This window comes from Electrophorus electricus, chromosome 9 (assembly GCF_013358815.1).
Source record: "Electrophorus electricus isolate fEleEle1 chromosome 9, fEleEle1.pri, whole genome shotgun sequence".
Classification (NCBI taxonomy): Eukaryota; Metazoa; Chordata; class Actinopteri; order Gymnotiformes; family Gymnotidae; genus Electrophorus; species Electrophorus electricus.
The window spans coordinates 5,651,406-5,673,704 of record NC_049543.1 but is presented as its reverse complement, the minus strand read 5'-3'; the positions used below and the strand labels follow the sequence as shown (position 1 = coordinate 5,673,704).

Here is a 22,299-nt window from a genome sequence, read left to right as displayed (position 1 = left end):
TATTATGCAAGTCTTCAACCACCCAAATAATATTGGGTGCTGCTTTGGCCTTGGGCAAGAAACTGACCGGTAATGGTGGAAGATAGGTGCTTCCAGTAAAGTAGTAAGTGTACACTCATAACCTCAGTGCTCCAGGACAAACGTAGCTTCCACTCATGACCTTCACCCTGTACCATTCTCCTCTCCTGTGTATTGTCCCTCATCTTTCACTGCAGAGCTTCGTCATATGTCTTGATGACAACATCTTTGACCAAAGTGTCAGTCCAGCCCTAAAAGATCTTAATGGTCAGTCTGCTTTTCTCTCGCCAAGAACGAGGATGGGAACGACGAGGCCGAGGACTCGGCGGACGAGTTTGAGGAGATGAACCTCTCGCTGCTGTCGGCACGCAATTTCCCGCGCAAAGCCAGCCAGACGAGCATCTTCCTGCAGGAGTGGGACATCCCCTTCGAACAGCTGGAGATCGGCGAGCTGATTGGCAAGGGCCGGTTCGGCCTGGTGTACCGGGGTCGCTGGCACGGCGAGGTGGCCATCCGCCTTATTGACATTGAGCGTGACAACGAGGACCAGCTGAAGGCCTTCAAACGCGAGGTGATGGCATACCGTAACACGCGGCATGAGAACGTGGTGCTCTTCATGGGAGCGTGCATGAGCCCGCCACACCTGGCCATCATCACCAGGTGAGCGTCATGGCTAGGAGACCCGCAAAACAACACCGTCCTTTCTCTGCAGGTCGATGCCGGCTTCGTTAGTGTTCCCGATTATTTTAGTGGTATCTAAAAGTTTGATGACCACACCTAAATATTATTCTGTTAAAACAGTGTGTATTACACCAGAGATGATGTGTGTTTTTGTGTATTTTCCAGCTTGCCAGCAGAAATATTTACACAATACTACCACAAAACAGTAGATTGTTGGTGTTGTGTGGCCTGGTCACGTTGAGGACCGGCTGATAAAGGCAAAGCAAAGCTGAACAGTGTCGTGGCTGCCGCTCCAGGCCTGGATCAAAATGAAAGCAATTGACTGTGCCTTTCTGCTTTTTTACTGTTTTATATTGAGGGTTGCTTTTATCACATGTCATAAAACGTCAAATACGGTGATCTTTCAATTTAGAGCACTTAACCAGGTCCAACCAACCAAATTGAGTTGAAATGGAGGGAAAGGCACTCATTCTAGAAATAGAGTAAAAGGATAATAAATATTGATTGCTTACATTTGGGTTGTCATGAGTGACTGCTTTTTGATTGGTTTTCAATCTGAGCAACACCAACAGGATGTTTACCTATCACTGTTTCAGTCACTGTTTTGCTGTTAATCCATTTTAGCTGGGTTACAGGTTATTGGGGTGGAGTTAGAGACATAGCCTCTCTTACCCTAATGAATATGGATTAATGAGAGCAGGCACACCTGGGGTTGGACACAATCACCTGTGACAGGTGGTACAGTTGGTGCCCCACCCCCATACTGCTATCAAGCTACACTTGATATCTAGCCAGTTGATTTAATGAGCCAGTTGATTTAATGTATCTTGTACAAATAACTCAGTTTGGGTTCTAGAATACTGAGCAGGTGTTTTAAACCTGGAGACAAACGTTAAGTTGTCAGAAATGCAGAAAACTGCCTAAATCTTTCTTCTGGAGGGCCGGAACTCTGCCATTAAGGCCGAGATGGGCAATTTTCCTCATTAAACGTAGCTAATAAATCTAGTAATTCACAGAAGAGTTATACCAGATGTGGTTGAGCAGAAATCACCAAGACTCTACTGTACTGCACAGCCTGTTTTCTCTGCCTGTTCCAGCCTGTGTAAAGGGAGGACACTTTACGCAGTAATAAGAGACGCTAAAGTCATCCTGGACGTAAACAAGACCAGACAGATTGCACAGGAGATGGTTAAGGTATGACCCCACTCACTCCACATCTATGATGGCTGCAAGACCTTCATTGCTTGCGGATTGTTCTTGTTTTCATATTAGTACCTACTTCTGTTCCAGAGACATTTTCATATTCATAACTGATCCTGATATGCCAGAGATGCTTGCGGTGGTGTTGATAATATTGCAAAACAACGCTAGTAGCTGTCGTTCTAGACCACATTGTGTTGAATTTCAGCAATTTGTCATGTGGAACTCAATATACATAGAACATACAATAGCGCGCTGTAATATACTGAAGATATTTATGAAATTTTAACCACCTGAAAAATGCAGTGTTTTGCTTGTTACATTTGTCTGCTATTTTTTCATGTGTGCTTTTATTCAGGGTATGGGCTATCTTCACGCCAAAGGAATCCTTCACAAGGATATGAAGTCTAAAAATGTCTTCTATGACAACGGGAAAGTTGTCATCACTGATTTTGGACTCTTCACTATATCTGGTGTCTTACAAGCAGGCAGGTATGTTGAATTTATGCTGTCTCTTTAGTATTTGGAGTAGATATATTTGTTAAAGTGTGATTAGTACGGATAATAGCTTTTTATAACCCATTCACGTATGCAGCACACACGTGCACACACACACACAGACACACACACACACACACACACACACACACAGACACACACACACACACACACACAGACACACACACACACAGACACACACACACACACACACACAGAGACACACACACACACAGACACACACACACACACACACACACAGACACACAGACACACACACACACAGACACACAGACACACACACACAGACACACACACACACACAGACACACAGACACACACAGACACACACACACAGACACACAGACACACACACACACACACACACACAGACACACACACACACACACACACACACACACACACAATTATCTGGGATCATTTCTGAATTAATGAAAACAGCTCTAGCTGTCATATGATTTTTACATACATTAATTAGCTTATTCAGTTTCTTTGCTGAAGGCCATTAAAACTATTTACAAGCCTCCCAGACTTTCTCATCGCAGCATGCTTTGTGTACTGCAGACATGGCATTTGAACCACAAAGACAAAATGGCCCACGACACCAGTGACTCTCACCTCAGGCTCTCCAAGTGCGATAAGAGCTAACTGATCTTCCACATATACCTGCACTTAAACGTACATTTCACAGTCATCCACAAGTAGTTTTACATATACACTAAACCCCCCACTGTCCTTGACACACACCCTAGCTCTACATCTTGGGTTCTATCTGACAGCTTAACATTTCCTCTGCACATGCTAGGTTAGCTGAAAGCGCTTTTGAATGCTCGTAATGATTTTCTCTAACCGCTTATTAAGAATGCAGGCCTGTGAGTAGGTGTGTGGATCACCTCTGGGTCTTGGTGTGATCGCAGGCTCACTTCAGACACTGTGTTTGTGCTTCTGAAGTGTTCTTGTTTGGTAAATCGGAGGAGGCATATTCTAGACTGCATTAGGTGCCAGATGGGGCTTTGTGTTTTGGTTGGGATACGGGGCTCATGGAGGCATTCTGGGGCATTTGTATCACTCTGACAAAGGCAGGGTGTGTGTGTGTGTGTGTGTGTGTGTTTGGGGGGGGGGTTAATGCGTGTGGTATGGTTTCTTGTATGTAAAAAATAACAGTTATATTTGGAACACACAAACAAAGAAAATGTTTTATTATAATGTATGCAGTGCTGTAGGGTCATGTAATTTATGGTACTTACATTTCAGCTTTGTTAAAGTCTGTAGACAGTGACTGATTGCCTGATCTGAGGTGTTAAGCTTGGAGTAGAATGATCACGCAAGATAATATGTTTTCCTACTGCTCAGGCTCACACCTACAGCTTAAACATTACTGGGAAAATCACAAAATTGCCTTCAGAAACAGCTACCACCACCAGCATGGAGATTAATGGCAGTTCAGGATTTCAAGCCATGTCTTGTACGGCATAATATCTATTTCCTACTCCTGTGCCAGGGCATCCCTCTCTGCGTGCACAGACACACGGCACGAAAAGTGCCTTCCTCCCGGTGTTATGCCCCACGACTCACCTGCAGACACCTGCATGTCACAGACACAGCTCGGTTCAGAAGTGTGTACATTCTTCCCTCTGGTGCCCTATGTTAAGTCTGCTCAGCTCTAAAAGTTGCAATTTTCAAACTAGCAGTTATCCTCTAAATCAGTGATGCAAAAATGTTTCTGTCAGTGTCAATCTGAAGAATGAATGGTGAAAACAGGTGAGCCAGATGTCACCTCCTGTTTTGTTTGGTCCACCTACCATATGGATGCACATTGCAGGATTAAATTTACAGCATGTCGGCCGTGTTGATGCAGCACGCAGTCTGTCAGTGACCAACAGAGAGGCCACTAGTCCACTAGTGGCCAGATATTTGGAAGGGGGTCACCACATCAGGGTTTATAGCGCATAAGGTTTATGCAAAGAGCAACAATTAAACAAATACGTTTTCTTGTATTTATAAGATGAATAGTTGATGAATGAAAAACGCTATACATTACTACATTATATTTAATTATTTGACTAAGTGGGTTTTAGAGCTCATCCCATTGTTGTGTAACGTGTTGGGAAATATGCTTTATAGCCTCTGTCGTATATTAGTGATTACTGTCAAGACTTCAAGAGCTAACGTCAGAATTGTGACCATGTCTGTCATCGAACACTTCTTTCCTGAAACGTCTGCTTCAGAACTGTTACCATAAAACTGTGGTGACGTAATGTTGCTGCGGCTCTGCAAATGTATGAACCTCATAATACGCGCCAGCAATCGCTATTATTCCACGTTCTTCCTGGTTAGTGTCCATCCATCCATCCATCCATCCATCCATCGGTTTTCCCTGCTGCCGAGAGGCAATGGAAGCGCTGCTTTCAAGGCGGCGTTGTTCGGGGAGCATCTTGACTCCTTGCGCTTCGCAGACCACGTCCCTTTTAAAACGGTTTCGCTGGCAGAGAAGGTGGTGAATCGACGTTCTTAGACGGAGAGCTACGACCCCCCCCTCCCCCCGGCTAGGCGCTTGGTTTCTTGCGAGTGCTCCAGTTAAAAAACGGACCGCGCTTACGCAGGCTGGAGACCGCGTCGCCAACGTTTGATGTCCGAGGCGTTCTGGACTCGTTTAGCTGCGCGGCGCTAATCAGCCCACTCCAATTATCAACCCAGCTCCGGCGTGCATTAGTGTTAGGATATACGGGCGGAAAGGAAGCCACGTGGGAACTGAAAACGCATCAGCCCCGGCGTAAGCAAGCATGCTCTGTCATAGATACAAATAATAAACCCATCCAACCGTGCCAGAGGGCCTCACCGACAGCGTTTAGCATTGTACATATGAGCAAAATGCAACGTTGATATTCAGTGAAGTTATCATACATCACTGGTGTGCGAGTGTGTGCATGCAAATAAAGCGTTTCATTTAGGTTGTGTTTGTAAGGTGTTAACGGAAAACCTTTCCGTGTACTGTTTGAGGGCACACTGACGGTAAATGAGAATCCAGTTTACTTGAGTATGGCGGTTCCAAGAGTATTTATATCAGCTATTGCTGCAAATCATAGACATGTTCTAATTTGTAGCCATTTTGTATTAAAATATCAGATTCATTACTATAAATGCACTTGATGCAGGGGTATCATTGCCGTACATGGGTTTTCTTTGCATTAAAATGTATTTCGCTGTTGAAAGTTGAACAAGTCGACGTAAATGAAGTTCGCACAACTCAAGCAAGTTAAAGCTTTGTCGGAGTGAAGGCAAACGCGTTAGACGAAGGCACGTATCGGGTAGCTGGAAATGTCAGGAAGCTTCAGGGCTGCTATGACGGGTGCACCGTTTCGCAAGCCTGAGTCATCTTAAATCCGCATTAATGAAGGCCTTTAATGAAGGCGTCTCCGCTTGCTTCCTACGTCTGCAGCCTCGTGTATGCAAGTAAAAAGAACCACGTTAGGGGAAAACCATGAACAAAATAAAACACAAAAATTATATTATGAACTCTCAAGATACTCGCCACTTCCATTTAGATTTTTTTCCCCTCTCCCCCAGATGAGTTTGTTTAGTTACATTATTGTGCAGACCTTTACTGAGACTTCAACATTTTAAAGACCGATTTAAGCGGTTGGTCTGACCTGAGTTTGAATTTAGGTGCTTTCCCTCCTTTCTTTAGCTTTCATTTTTGTGTGATATATTTCTGAGATAAGGAGTATGTGTTTTGCATCTGGTGCATTTTACATTTCGTGATTGTCCTGACAAAGGGTTTTTAAAAATTAAATTCTCTCTCTCTCTCTCTCTCTCTCTCTCTCTCTCTCTCTCTCTCTCTCTCTCTCTCTCTCTCTCTCTCTCTCTCTCTCTCTCTCTCTCTCTCTCTCTCTGCAGTAGGAGGGAGGATAAGATACAAATCCCAAGTGGCTGGCTGTGCCATCTTGCCCCTGAGATCATCCGTCAACTCTCCCCTGAGACAGCCGAAGACCAGCTTCCTTTTTCCAAGCAGTCAGACGTCTTTGCCTTCGGGTGGGTTCCCCTGAGGGGCCATTGCCCTGTTCTCCACCCACTCACACCACAGTGGCACGTGTTGAGAAGGAATGGGTGGAGAGGTAGACAGCCAGATCCCTGTGAGGTAGCTTGTGTGCTACAGAAGCAACACAGAATATGACATGAGCGAATACTAGATGAATGCAGAATTACAAAATAGCACAGTTTGAAGACTTCCATGTAGGACACTGTGCAAAAGGTTCTGTAAAGTTCTAGAGACAAACCAAGATGTCATACAGGGTGCTGTAAAACACCAGACACACCAAAGGTCCAGAGACAGAGCATATGTAGATCATGTAAGGTGCATGGAGTGCCTATAGATTGTACAGCACTTCATTTTGGTTTTGGCCTTCAAACATCTCATTTGGGACACCAAAGTGTTTTCTGGTGCCAGTAGTAACTGCTAATGAGCAGTTAGCTGGAGGGGAACACAATGATGTACAAGGGTCTGGAGTCATGATGGACATGATGTGAGCAACCATCACGGAGGGCTTCTGGATGAATTCCTGTCAGTGAACTTCAGTTTAATTTTTATCCCTGAACTGACTGAACAAAGGTATGAGTCACCTTGAAGTAGTTGCTCACCAATAATTTAGTTCAGTAGCTACCCTTTTTAAATGAGGAAGAATGGGGAAATTGGTGAAGATGTAATATGTTGCAGCCCCTGAGTAATGAGCGTTCCTCTAGGGTGGCACTGAGGAAGTCAGTTTTTTGGGTTTTAATTTTATTTTCCCTAAAATTTCCCACTGGAGATTCTAATAGCTACTTCCAGGTTCCTAGTTCATCGATTTTAGAAGTTAGCTAATTTGTCCCTCAAGCGAATAAATGGTTCTCTGTGCTTCTATAATGATGTGGAGTTTATCAGCTATTAGACTCTAATAGGGTTCTCCAATATTTCACACTCTGGGCTGTGGTGCAGTTCTTCTGCCCCTACTGAACCTGAATCAGAATGTGACTTACCTTTAACACCACAGTACTGGGATGTGCAGAGGTAGCATCTGTCTAACAACAACAACAACAACAATAATAGTTGTTGTGTTGTTGTTATAAATGGATTTATAAGCACCTTTCTTCTTCTTTTATTATTATTATACATTTATTTATAAGCACTTTTCAGGATACTCAAGGACACTATACATGAACATAGATTACAACAATCACTCTGGATTGTTGTAGGGATAGACGGGATTGTTGGAGGGATAGACGGATGTATTGTTGGATGGATGGATGGATGGATGGATAGTTTGATGTAGAGATGGAGGGATGCTGTTCCTAACACAGTTGGCTTATTAGCTGTTGCTTTCATATGGAGGATCTACGGCTGTTGTCACCCTGTGGCAGCCGGCCAGATTCAGCTGCTCAGAGCGAAGAGACATTACCTAGAGTTGACCCCTCAGCAAACCTTGCTCTGTCCCCAGCTGTTTGTAAACCATCCTGCCCTAATCTGCATCGGGCATCGAGCATCTTTAGTTGTATACAATGAATACCCTAGTGAAAGTCAAGGAACGGAACTGTGATTTGTTATTTGTACACAGTGTGAACTGTGGGAAATGTAGTTTTCAGTGCTCCTCTTTACAGTCTGAGGAGGTTTTGGGGGTGATTGGTATGAACTGTCATTGCTGACTGTCTTTCTCCCCTTGTCAAGCAGTGATCTCAGGAAAGCCTCAGGGTGTACCCCAGGAGTGTATTCATTAGTTGAATAGCAACATACTTGATTCTCTGATTTTTAATTAGATTTCATTAGTTTTTAAATTCAGTGAGAGGAGTTTGGACATGCCTGTGCTCTATGGAAGGACAGCCAAAGTCCAGTGCCCCCTCTAACTAATTTAAGAAATTATTCTAGAAAGCCCTTAACCATGACAGGTACAGCTACAGTTCAGTGAAGTGTCATCCCAAGTGCATTCTTGATGTTAAATACACACACACACGCACGCACACGCACGCTCACGCACGCTCACGCACGCTCACACCCAAAACTTTGAGCTTGAATTCCTGAAGATCCGTTCATATGCGGTAGTGCTCTGTTATTCAGATGATTTGATTTAGCTTTACATGTGCACGCGTGCACACACGCTTTCACAGGCCATAACAGCTCCCTTAACCCCTCTCTACTTCTGTGTCTTTCAGCACTGTCTGGTATGAGCTGCACGCAAGAGAATGGCCGTTTCAGAACCAGCCAGCGGAGGTGATCATGTGGCAGGTGGGGAGTGGCACGAAACCCAGCCTGACTCACGTCGGCATGGGCAAGGAGATATCGGTGAGTGCCTGCATGACACACTAGCCCCGCATCAGCACCACAGGAGAACTCTCTCAACATAAATGAGCTTTGACAGAGGTCCCACCGTGCAGTAATTAAGCATTCATTCACCCCCAACATGGTAAACATGAAGGGATTTAACTGGACTGAATTATAGGACATTCGGTAGTCTGCCTCAATGTGCTATTCGAATCATTTACCTTTAGACGATGTTAAAAAAAAAAAAAAAAAAACACGTAAAAGGCGGCAGCGGAATGTATTGTGACTCTGCGTGATGTACCGTAACTCCAACTCTGAATGACACTCAGAACTGTAGCTGTTGCCCTTCAGTCTACCAGTGACGGAGGTGAGGGCCTTCTCCTGTCTGGGGCGGGCAGGCACTACGTTGGCGCTTCATGTGGAGTCCTTTGCTCTCCTTTAGGACATTCTGCTCTTTTGCTGGTCACACGAGCAGGAGGAGAGGCCCAGCTTCTCCAAACTGGTGGAGCTGCTGGAGAAACTCCCCAAACGCAACCGCCGCCTCTCCCATCCCGGACACTTCTGGAAATCAGCTGAGTATGTCAAATGAGCTCCATTCTCAACCCTACCCCCACCCGCCCGCGTTCCAAATACCGTTTCTTTGGAATTCCAAATTCCAAAAGAAACACTAGGAAGTACTGGAGATGATTTTGCTGTGTTACATAGGGACCCGTTGCAGTGCGCTAAAGTCCTGTAATGAGTTCCTGGTGGGGCAAAATAACCTGCCTAAACTGACTTTGTGTTGGCTGCTGGATTGTACGTGTATATTGCTGTATGCATATATCGGTGTTTCCCTAGCACCCTGACCAGCTAGCGTACACAGAGCTCATGTCTTTCTGTTGTTTAATGTTTGACCATGTATGGAAGATAGAAGATTTCTTTTTGTTTTCTTCTGTGTTCCTTTTGGTTGTTTTTCTCAATCTGTTGGATCTGTTTCTGTTGTACCGACTTACAAATTTATTTGTGATTAATTTCTCAATGTTATCTTTTGATGAAAACATCTTTTCAGTCATATGCCATGTCATTCTGTATTGAGTGCATTTACAATGCATTTTTATGAACAAATGCCAGTTCTTTTTATTCTTTGTGAGTTGTGTGTCTGTAATTGTATTTTTATTTCTACAGACATAGAGTCACAGAGTGAATGTATTTATTTTCAGACTTGAGAAATGTATTACTTGCAGTTATTTTATCATTGTTTCTTTATTTTCTGTCAGTCCGGTCACTGTCCTTTTGTCTGTTTTCTGTGAGTGAGCGCATGTTGTAGCCATTCCCATGTCGCGATGCGTAGTTTGTATGAAGTGCACATGGATATCCTTCATTCATGAATGTTGAAATGAATGTTCCCAACTCTCATTCTTACTGATTTAGAATGTCAAGCTGTTTCCTATTTAACTGACTAATTATTTTTGCCTACCAAGAATGAAAAGCGTTTGAATATTGGCGACGTCAGTAACAGAGAATTACGCTTGTACATGTAATTATTAACACTTGAATGGTATCACACGTAAATGTGAACTGGCTGGAGTAAAAAAAAAACAAAACGCTGTTTCTGAGCCGTCGTGGAGGAGGAGGAGAGTTAACGTTTATCGGACAGGCGTATTGGATACCTGTGAATGTTTTGAGCACATTTTACACCATAATGTACACTGTTAGGCTGCACATGTCTGTACTAGGGGGTTGCGTACCATCGGTCGCCATGCAGGAGTTCATGCTGAAACCATTTGTAAATTATGAAACACCTATTAGAGTTGCATGCAAGTGTTTGCAGTGGAAAATGCAAAGGAGACCACTTCATATTTTGTCGTTAATGTTCGACTCAGCATGTTAGCTGAGTATGACTTTAAAAGAAGTGCTAAACTGCTTTAACATACACTCTGGGTGCAGACAATCTCTTCATGCATACAGACATTCTTAATAGTTCCTAACCAGTTCCAGTGTCCAGACTGCTTATGGCTCTATTGCTGCTGTTTTCTGAAGTATTCAAGTCTATTTTAGGAGCACTGAAATTCAGATATCGTTTTGTGGGTCATTTATATTTGTACAGATTATATCTTTTAAATGCATGAAAGGACCCATAAGGGATCTGTCTATGTTAACTAAATGAAGAAGAAACCTCAGATCCATTTCACAATAAAGTGTAATTTATAGTGTTTAGATTATTACCATTATCATACATACCATAACCATTAAAATATGTAAGATGATAGATGTCTTAGTCAATGATTGTGATATTATATTCTACTCATACCATATGCTGGATGAGGAGTGGATAGAAATGTATTCCATCCTCAAAAAAAATAAAACAAACCTATGGGAGGAGTTGTGAAGGAGGTGGGAGGAGCTTGTCATCTCCATCAGCAGTGTCAGTGCCAAGCCTGTTCACCATGACGTGGACGCCAGTTGTAATCCGTAGCTGTAAATGAAGTTTCTCATATGGGTGTACGCCAGACGAAGAATGTATGAATTCATACCGTGTGTGTCTTTTCTTTCGTTTTTCTCACTTTATTTCGGTCTTAAGTTGTCTTATGGACTTTAATTATGAATTCATGTTTTCTGTTTTTTTTCTCTCCATTAAGTTGTTTTTTTTAAATTGCGTGCCAGTTGTCTGCCGCTCCGTTTGGACTTTCTTTATGGTTGAGTTTCTGTACTATAGGTTGTAGTTGTACAAATGCTTGTATTTACAGATTGCCTTATGGTGCACAGCTTAGTGACGGCTAGACTCATCACGAGCACTTTCTTTGCATTCATCCTTTACGAAATATGACAATAAAAATGTTCATTTTGGAATTTTATTATGTTTTTCAGTCATTTCTTTTATTACCCTTTCCCTTTTTCCATATTTCCCACATTATGTTGGAAGAAATTGATGCATTACGTAACTATTGTGTCACTAAGGAACATTCACAATCGGTTCAGTCTACTTGTTGCATTGCAGTGTGTTCCCTGTTAATTTTTACATCTTAATTTAAATCTGTGCCCAGCTAACCTTGAACTGTGTCTAAGTTTTAAAACCTTACCATTACCTGCACAATTATCCTGACAATCCAGACACTTTTTATGTTTGTGTGACTGAAAAGTGATCTAGTTCGCTGTTTAAGCCTGGCAAATAAAAGCCCTCTCTGCCCAAAGTGGTATGTTATAGCTGAGGATACTAAGCTCCAATTCCAACCTATGCTTACCGAGAGTGTCCACCTGTAATTACATACCTGATTCCACTGAAATAACTGCAATCAGTATTACATTAGTACTACATTGATTATAGAGCTGGTCATTAATAATAGGTACTCTGAAGTGAAAATGAACCATCACTTGGCTATATATCTGCAGCATTGAATGTAGCAACGCAGGCAAGTCAAATGTCTCATATGCTGGCTCACTGCTCTCACTCTGGCTAGCGTGTTCCCCTTTGATAGTGTGCCATCAGAGGGGCTGAGGGCCACATAAGGCCAAGGGGCAAAGGGCATGGTGCAGAGAGCTAAATTGGCTAATTGGCACCTTGAGTGGCCCTTGTTATGCTTGCTATGATTGCTACTTCAGTGTGTGTGTGTGTGTGGGGGGGGGGGGGGGCAGTGAGATGGATATGGAGTTAAATTGGACTGCCTGATACAGAAGGCATTTCGAGTGATAGTGAGGAAACGCTTAACAGTCAATGGATATAAAGCTGACGTGATGGTGCGATTCCTAAAATATAATCGGTGTACAATAATAAAGCTCGTTGTCATAACAGATAAGGGCTATTATTATTTAACATCAATATAAATTTATGAGCATTGTTTGAAATATTGTTATTATATATTTTTTTCATAACAGGAAATTAACAAGAGGCATGACAAAGACTTAAAACAGTGACTCTATACGGAATGGTTTGCTAATTTAATGCTTCTACACCCCAAAGACAGTAGGCAGATCGGCAAGTTCAGTATATTGCGAGCTGAAAGTGACCTGTTCTTTTTTCCCCATACATGTGCATGGTTCTGACTCAGAGAAGGATGCACAAGACATGAAGGGCCTTAAAGAAAATACGAGGAGTCAATCAAAATTATGAGCATGTTCACTGAATCTGCGCCACAGGGGGAGTGGCCTGCTGTTGGGAAGCAGAGGTGGGCTATCAGACCACAATTAAGGGTTGACAATTCTGTGTGTCAAACACATGCATGTCATTTCCTCTTCAAATCTCTTGTATGTAAGAGGGATCTGGAATGAGGTAATAGAATGCCATTTTTAGAATCAAGAACATAAGAAAATTCTAGAACGCCAGGTGAGTTAAGTCAAACTAACAGCGCTTAGGTTTATCATATGATTCTGTATGGCCTATTACAGTTGCAATGGAGAATATGGCATGTTCTCTTCTACTCTCCTTTAACAAAAATACAAGCACTCACACACACAAACAAAAGCACTTTCATTCCAACCAGTAAATGTATTTTAAAAAATAGATGTAGTTTCCTTTGTGTTGATGGTCTGATGTTTTGAACACAAAGCTTTGTTGATGTCTTTTGATAGTTCCATTCTCGACCTCTCTGTTCCTTCCATGTGTAATATCTCTCATACATTCTGAATGAGGTGCACTGTGAAAAAAAAAGCAGGCGTGAATGTAAACTTTGCTTTTATCCTTCCCTCCTTGAGTAAGCTTATAGGCCGCGTTTCGGGTCTATACACTCACAGCAGGGTTTGTGTGCGCGTGTGTGCGTGTTGGGAGTTGGGTTGGGGGTTGGCAAGGGATAAGGCTTCTAAAAGCTCCATGGTTGCAGGTAGTTACACACTCTTTTGTGTGGGAGGACTTTCAGACCAATATCGTGATTCAAATGACTAGGCTGAAAGTCGCACAGTATCATCCCTGAAGTACGTGGGCTTTTCTTTGCCTATCTAATGGCACCTACACACTTTTCCAAGCTATTACTCATTAGCTGAGAGAGAGACATTGAGAGAGAGAGAGAGAGACAGAGATAGAGGGAGAGTGGAGAAAAAGAAATGAGCAGCAGGTCAGGGGTCAGGGTACTTCTGACAGCCAGGCACAATTTAGACTGTTAATGTTGATTTGGCTTTTACTATTTCCAATGGCAGTGACACCGATCCCCCCCCCCCCCCCCGCCCCTCGAACGAAACTGGTATAACGCCAACTTGTGCAGGTCTTCACAACTAGATATAGCACCTGCAGTCTTGGCACAAACAGTCCAAAGCAAAATCTTTCAGTAAAGATAGAGAGAGAAAGAGAGAGAGAGGGAGAGAGAGAGAGAGAAAGAAAAATAGGCTAACAGAGGAATGCAGCACTCTCTTGCCTGGAGCAGACCTAAACATGCTCCATCTGCTGCCAGTGTGAGTAGGGGCTGTTGAGGAGAGCTTCCTCGCAGGCTCCTGGACCCATGTGATGGGAGGCAGAGGCCTCGGACCGAGGGACACGTAGGAGACAGCGAGGGCTGAAAGGCGAACACTGACACTCATATACACCTGAATGTAAATGTAATGTAATGTAAATGACACTCATATACACCTGAATGTAAATGTAATGTAATGTAAATGACACTCGTATACACCTGAATGTAAATGTAATGTAATGTAAATGACACTCGTATACACCTGAAGTGCACATTTCTAGGGGTTGTGCTTAGAGTACTCGAATGGTTTACATGCATGCATCGCTATAGCTCATTTAGTTGCTAAACTAAGTGCTCAAACTTATTTATGTGCCTCATATACACTATACATATTATATATAGTATATTTTATATATAGTGTGCATATTATAACTTCACTATCTTACAATACTACGCTTGTTATTTTGCATGCTAATGTCCTGTAAAATACACATTATAGATTAGGAGTCCACAAAGTCATGTTAACTATATAATAGTTCAGTAAACACAGTGAATCAAACACACAGCTCTCTCTGTGTGTGTGTGTCTGTGTGTGTGTGTGTGTGTGTGTGTGTGTGTGTGTGTGTGTGTGAGGGCTGGTATTTATCCACTTCTTCTTGTGTCTGTTCTCCATCTCTCTCTCAGGCTATAGCAGTGATGGACTCCTCCTCTCCACTGCTGCTTTTCCAAAGCCGCTCCCCGCGCTCAGACAGCCACACTTTACTCCACCTTCTCTCCTCCAGTGCCCCTGCTCTCATCAGCAGTCACATGTGACAGGAAGTCTCCACTCTGATATCCTGTTGTCTTTATAAGGGGGGTGGTGGTGATGATTTGTTAACTGCAGCACAGAGCAGCCAGATACCTAAGACTAGATTGGATGGCTTTTCTCCCCTGGCTTTGGATTAATTTAAATCCAAAATGCCCTGTCCCTCCATTGTTAATTCTATTGTTAACTCCATTTTAACTCCATTGTTAATTCCATTATTAACTCTATGCTGTGGCCTCAGTAGTCAGTTGGGTTGTTTTGGGTCGTTTACCGCATTAGCTTTTTCCTCATTACATTGCACTCACAGGTTTCATCACATATTACAGCACACTCCTTTTGCACACAAATTACTGTACTTTAAAAAGTATTGCTGCCATTTTTTCTTTTTACTAAGACACTTTGATTTTTGCATATATGCCCTGATGCATTTTACTGAGGTAGATCACCTGGGATATAGTAGTCATGTCCAAGTTACATCTCCGTTCATTCGACAGCACATTCAGGCTGTGTATGTCTGAAGTGAGTGCTACACAGAGCATAACCTCATTATCTCTGAGTGATCCTGGAGCTGTGTGGGGGAGATTCAGGGACTTAGAAGAGCAGGCCCTGATTTCACTATCTCACTATTCAAACTAACAGGACAGGAAAATGACAACTACTGACACTTACTTTCCATGGGAAAAATCTTATATATATATATATATTGAAGACGAAACATTGGAACATTGGAAGCAGTGTGTAAAAGGGGGGATGCCCCACCTGTCGGGGGGGTGCAGAGTGAAGTTAAACTTGTGTGTAAAGAGGCACACTATCCCCACTCCTTGTGTGTGTGTGTGTGTGTGTGTGTGTGTGAGTGCTTGTATATGTTTATGTTTGCCAATGGCTATGTGCATTTGCGTCTGTGTGCGTGAGTGTGTGAGCCTGCATTCCATTAGAGTTCTCCAGGGTCCCTTCCGAGACCCTGACTGTGATGCATGCTGTTAAATGAATGCATGGTAATATCCCACTAAACCCAACACGTGCTTCCAGCATGCCTCTCTGAAGCCTCTCCTCAAAAATGACTTAATTACTCATGATGCCTCATTTGTCATCATGTTTCTCAACATGAAATCATTTCGTCTGAAAAACTGATTTTGTAATGCCACAAGAGCAAATATTTGAGTATTCAGACTCACCCTGCTTTGAGGCATATTTACATGTAATATTTTCCATGATGGGGAATGATTCAGTTCTATGATAATTATTAAATAATCTAGATTTCTTCAAATTAGACTCGAGAACGTTATAGCTCTAGCCATCATTAATGATCTCCATCATCCATCTGCTCTAATTGAGGTGCATATCACACATTCTCTCTCTCTGCTCTCATTTGCAATTTGGCCATTAATGACAACCCACTGTCATTTTGTATTCATGGTTAAAAGCATTACATTTGAAATTATTATTTGAGGGAATTCCAACAGTAAGAAAATACTTGATTAGTATATATGATATCATAGGATATATATGATATCATATATGATTAGTGTACAAACATACATTGAGCGTTCATCAGTGACCTCATTTGTGGTGATTCTGAGTTTGTTCCTGTAGTTGCTTTACTCCTGGTGGGCTGTGTGCTCAGTCCAAGTTTTGGGAGGCGGAGGCAGGGGGTTGATGGACAGCTAAACCTGTAGCTGCTCTGCTATTTGGCCCTAAGTCCTCCATATGTGCTTTACAAAACCTAGTGCTGTGAAAAGAGGGAGAGAGAGAGAGAGAGAGGGAGAGAGAGGGGGAGAGAGAGAGAGAGAGGGAGAGAGAGAGAGAGAGAGAGAGAGAGGGGAGAGAGGGAGAGAGAGAGAGAGAGAGGGAGAGAGAGAGAGGGAGCGAGAGAGGGAGAGAGAGAGCAAGAGGGAGAGAGAGAGAGAGCGAGAGGGAGAGAGGGAGAGAGAGGGAGAGACAGGTCGAGAGAGAGGGGAGAGAGGGAGAGAGAGAGCGAGAGAGAGAGAGAGAGAGGGAGAGAGAGAGAGAGAGAGGGGGAAGAGAGAGAGAGAGAGGGAGAGAGAGAGAGGGAGGGAGAGAGGGATAGAGAGAGAGAGGGAAGAGAGAGGGATAGAGAGAGAGAGGGAGCGAGAGAGGGAGGAGAGAGCGAGAGAGAGAGGGAGAGAGGGAGAGAGAGAGGGAGAGAGAGAGAGAGAGAGGGAGAGAGAGGGATAGAGAGAGAGAGGGAGCGAGAGAGGGAGAGAGAGCGAGAGGGAGAGAGAGAGAGAGAGAGCGAGAGGGAGAGAGGGAGAGAGAGAGAGGGAGAGAGAGAGAGCGAGAGGGAGAGAGAGAGAGAGAGAGAGAGAGAGAGAGAGAGGCAGAGAAGCGGAGCGAATTCGCCCAGGCACTAGCATTAAAAAGGGAAAAAAAGCAAATGTCTGCATATGTGTATGTATGTGTGTGTTTAAAACGGATGATCTCTTTTTAATCAGTGAACATCATGGCATTCTAACATCCTTAATAGATTTCAGATTATAGCCCTGCTATTATTTATGAGTTTAATTCTGCCGTCCACTAGCACACTCACCCTCGTAGTCCCCATTCCCTGCTTGTCACTGTCATTCACCGTCATTTCAAACCACTGCTATTGCATCATTGCTACCCTGTTACATCAAAGCTTTGTAATGTTACCAGGAAAGAGAGTACATGTAAAAACATGGAGGCGTGGAGAGGAGGGTAGATGTGTACATTTTGTACAGTCACATTTCTATAGCTTTTTCTACTCTTGTACACTGGACAATATTTATAATCACAAATGTTATGAATGTCATCTCTGAAACACTGCAGGCCTTCTTACCAAATATGTGTTTTGTTTGTGAAGCTTTTGGTCGGGTTCAGCTGTTGCCCAGAGAAATAAAGACTTCTTTATTAAAGTGTGCTTGTCGTGCATTGTGATGGTTTCTAAGCTGATGGATGATAATCGCTTTATTTTCGCTTGTATGAATTTTAGTCTTTGTGCAATCTCGCCCCATAGGCAAGAAGGGACTTAATGCTTTATCATTTAAAATATTAGAATATGCAAAACAGCAAAATCCATTTGCTAATAAAACTATTAAAATTAGTCATTAAAGTGACTCATGAATAAAAAGTAGACTAATAAAAAAATGAAAGGGATTGGAAAGCGCTGTGACTTCATTCAGGCTCTGACTTTAAGCGAAGTTGCAGTAGGCCATAGCAGCTCAAATGCGTTTCAGCACTCTGCTGTTTTCAGCTGTTGAAATGAGATTATTAATGTTTTACCGAAAATGACGAAAGTATCCAAAGCACAGACACTTTCATGGGAAGCTCGCAAAGGCAGGCAAATATGGCGGGCAGCTGTCCTCCTAAAAGAAAAGCTGCTTTTTATGTTTCTTTTTAAGGAAACAAACCTGCTGGGTTTGCTTACTCATGCCGTTCTGGCTTTCTGGCCGTGGCTGCAGAAAGCTGTTGGAGGATAAGGCAGGGTTGTCCTGTTTTAGCACACATTTCCCTTCCACCCAGAGGAGGGATCTGTACTGACTTAAATGATGAATAAACAGAAGACAGCGACTTCTGCGAGGGCAGAGAATGCAACCGAACTTTCCTGCGGTACGGTCCAGCTCAGTCATCGTGTTGCTTTTGTTATGCGGTCCCAAATATCTTGATGCACTGAGGACATTTAGTTCAGACTTTGGCATTTTCATAGCTCATCAGTTCCTGTAAGAAGGACAAATAAGCATGCAGCATCCCATCTAATGTGAAATGTTGGCCAATAGACCTAAGTGTTTGTTTACATCATTCTACATGAAGAGCTTTATACAACACATCTGACATTTCCTACATATAGTTTTGATTATTTTGCACTGATTACCTAAAATAAAACTGCATGTCTGCTGCCAGGTGATTCAGTAATATCAGCATTCTTCAAATGAAATATATCAGTCTGTTTTGGTCTCGCTGACATCCCTGTTCCAGCACTTTATGCAGTCGCAGTGTTCCTGTTTGTCTGTTTATATTGCACCTGCACTTACCACAGAAGCCGCTGCCCTGGAGGACACGCGTGCAGACACGTGACGTCCACCCCCAGTTGGTTTGCTTGCCACAGTGAGGTAAATCATCGCACGTTTGTTTCAGATCAGTAATTTATAAGCAGGATTTTAATCAGATGATAGTGTGATGGCCAGCGTGATTCAGTGTGGGATAATGATGTGGAAATTCATTATGACAGATAATGACAGCTAATGACAGCTGTTGTTCCATGGTGCAGAGTAGTTTGACATATGCGAAACCTCTCCCTCTTCCTCATAGTCTTCTGAAACCGCTGACTCTTAATATTGACAGAAACTCTTAATATTGCTACACTGAAGTTTCTCCAGTCTATCAGAAAAATACTATCAGATCATTCTTAACCCAGCAGTGCCACTGCCGTTTATAAAAACCCCATCAATGTTGCTGTGTCTGATGTCTGATGCATACATACCAGTGCGACTTTTTGCCACTTTGTTTGTGAAACTAAGGTAAAGATGTGCAGTAATTCAGTAAACATATCAATCTAACTTCAAAATATAGTAACTAGATACTATCTGCGCTAGTGATTGTGTGGCTCAGTATCAGCTGAAATCAGGGGGATGTCATTTGTCCTGTGCACAATGGACAAGCCCATATCACCTGTGTAAAATGTCCACTCACCACTAAGCTACTGATAAACAATGTGCACTGTTCACTTAAACATAAATGTGGGTTATTCTAAGGAGTTACGGCTAAGGCGACACTTTACAGCAAATTGACATCTCCAATAGAGCGTAGCTGGAGCACTAACAACAGTTAACCTGTGTTCTGAAAGCAGTTATGTGAACATATAGAGTGAAGATCTTGACTAAATTGATTATTTAGGCAAGAAGTGGAAAAACAAAACAGCGGCACTAACTGAACTGAAAAAAGATACGACGTACCTGTGACAACCACCAAGGCAGTGCAGGATGGCTCAAATACAACGTGAATCAAGCTAGACTTTTATTCATAACATTTGGTTTATAACATTGTTATGGGTTCAAGGTAACCCGTGAGGGATAAGATGAGTGGAGCTGACCACTTTGTAAACATTAGATTATTAAGAAAAAGGCAAACAAATCCCTTTGCATAAATATCCTGTAACACAAGACCAAATATGTCCACCATACTGAATACAGTAATGGCAGCTGAATTCCATGACAGGGAGCCAAAAGTGATAGGAATATATGCCCAACTACCGATACAATGGTAGTTTAAATCCTTTACTTCTAGTAAATTGTGTGACCAGTTCTGCTCTCATAGACAGAAAACCCCAAAGGTGAAAAAGAATCTGCAGGGTACTCCTCAGACTGAAGGGTAACAGGAGTTGGATCCTGTCCACTGGGTTGCAGAATACAGGTATATTCACCCCACACGCCACATAAACATGTATGTCTCAGCAGGACTAGCACAAAACTTTCAAACAAGGCTCTTAAATGCTTTACAGTAATTTCTCAACAAAGTAAACTTGTACATACATTACAGAATTTTTTGGTCATTTGTCCAAGGCAGAGAGTTGCTTTGCAATTTCCTTGAAATGTATGATTTGAAACACTCATGCCACAAAAAAAAGCGAAATCATTTTTGCCGCATTTCCACTCCACAGTGCGTTCGTAACCTCACCATCATAATGGGACTAGGAAACTTGTTTTCAGGACCTAAAGGGAGCAACCTTGCAGTCCTATCTATAGCCTCTTTATTCCACTGCTCAGCTGCAATGCATTATGCTTCATGGCGAAGGGCAGGTCTATCCTTTAAGGCTGAGGAAAGCTTTGGGCTGTTGTCTTCTGAAAACGCATCACGGCAACAGTTGGGGGAAACGCAGATACACTGTGTTCACAATTATTAGGTATCAGAGTATTTTGACCATATCGTCATTTTAATGCATATTCTCCAAGCTGTACAAACTTGAATGCTTACTGGATTTAAGCATTTTGACTCTGAAAAGTTAAAAATTGTAGAAAGTCTTTCAGAGGGATGCAGCACTCTTAAAATTACTAAGATATTGGGGCATGATCACAGAACCATCAAACATTTTGTTGCAAATAGTCAACAGATTTGCAAGAAACATGTTGAGAAAAAAGATGCAAACACAACACAGTTTATTTATATATACTTTTATATATTACAGTTTTTCTCAGGTACTTATCCATTGTATATTGGTCAAAAGAGCAACTCTCTACTTCAAACAAAACAGTGGATACATGTTGCAAAATTGTATAACTTACTTAAACGGTAACACAGCAGTTCAGCAGTTAACGCATACAAGCCTTCATGAACCATTCACAGACAAAATTACTGCAAGTCTCAAAGATGCAGACCACAAGCTGTGGTTGGATCTAGAGTACTATGGATGATTCGTACTGTGATGTACAATTGTACAATGCTGAAGAACTGTACAGTGTTAAAGGGCATCTACTGTAATCCTTCATGACTCAGTACAATTACAGTAAAATCACCAGTACACACACTTTCACACTTTTTTTAGGCTTTTTACAATATAGTGCTGCGATGCTCAAACACAAAATATAAACAACCAAAAATACTGTAACAACACAATGGCCAGATGGAATGCCTTTCTCTGGTCACATACACATGTGCAGTATAATGTAATGCTTCTCTTTATGGGCACAGCACCCCTGGCACAGAAAGGGTTAACTGCCTTGCTCAAGGTCCATACAGACACTGCATGGCAAACACAGCATTCAAACCCACAGCCTTCTGATTGAGAGCCCAAAGTCCAATGCACTAGGCTACCACTTATGCACTAAGCTACCACTGCGGCACCAGGCTACCACTGTCCATCGGGTATATTCTTTGCAATGCTGATATCAGGGACAGGGTAGATCAGTAGAGCAAATGGCAAACCATTATCCTTTGCTTTACTCTGCCTTTACTCTGATAGATCAAGCAGAGTAAAAAGAATGACAGTGACCACTGACCACTGACCACTGGAAAAGATTCTAACAGTTTTTTTACAATTGTCTCAGTACCATGTCCACTTCTTTAATACTCTTCACACAGTCTGCTTTTGAAACACTCACCTCAGCACATCAGATAACCTTTGGTGCAAAATGCACTCCAGCCACCAAAACACTTGATATTTCATCCAAAAGTGACTCATGCTGCCAGAACTATAACATCTGCTTTCCCCCAAAAGTCTGCTGTCACTCGACGCACAATCAACTTCAAAATGCAAGCAAATTGTAAGATTTTAAAATGCACACGCTGCGTTTGTGTTTCCTTTTCCTTTATTTTTCGTTTTTTTTGTTTACCTCTCACAATAGCTGTCACGGCTGTGTTTACGCACACATCTACAGCAAACTGTAAGTGAATGTAAATTAAGGATGTCTTACTGCATCAAAAACCGCCAGAATAACAGTATTTATTGTGTAATATAA

The 22,299-nt window shown here is 42.4% G+C and overlaps 1 protein-coding gene across 3 annotated transcripts in view; it reads left to right on the top strand.

Moving 5' to 3' along the window:
• The window catches only part of ksr2 (kinase suppressor of ras 2), a 70,136-nt gene extending 53,514 nt beyond the window's left edge, over positions 1 to 16,622 (top strand). For 2 of the 3 annotated variants that reach the window (XM_027010657.2, XM_027010658.2), the window contains exons 16-21: positions 311 to 678; positions 1,797 to 1,893; positions 2,258 to 2,391; positions 6,316 to 6,450; positions 8,599 to 8,728; positions 9,150 to 11,541. In XM_027010657.2, coding sequence (XP_026866458.2) covers positions 311 to 678; positions 1,797 to 1,893; positions 2,258 to 2,391; positions 6,316 to 6,450; positions 8,599 to 8,728; positions 9,150 to 9,296 — 1,011 coding nt within the window. In that variant the 3' untranslated portion in view covers positions 9,297 to 11,541. Of the gene's footprint in view, positions 1 to 310; positions 679 to 1,796; positions 1,894 to 2,257; positions 2,392 to 6,315; positions 6,451 to 8,598; positions 8,729 to 9,149; positions 11,542 to 14,748 lie in introns of those variants that run through there. The other variant, XM_035530358.1, reaches the window with a different exon arrangement.
• Positions 16,623 to 22,299: the final 5,677 nt, after the last annotated feature.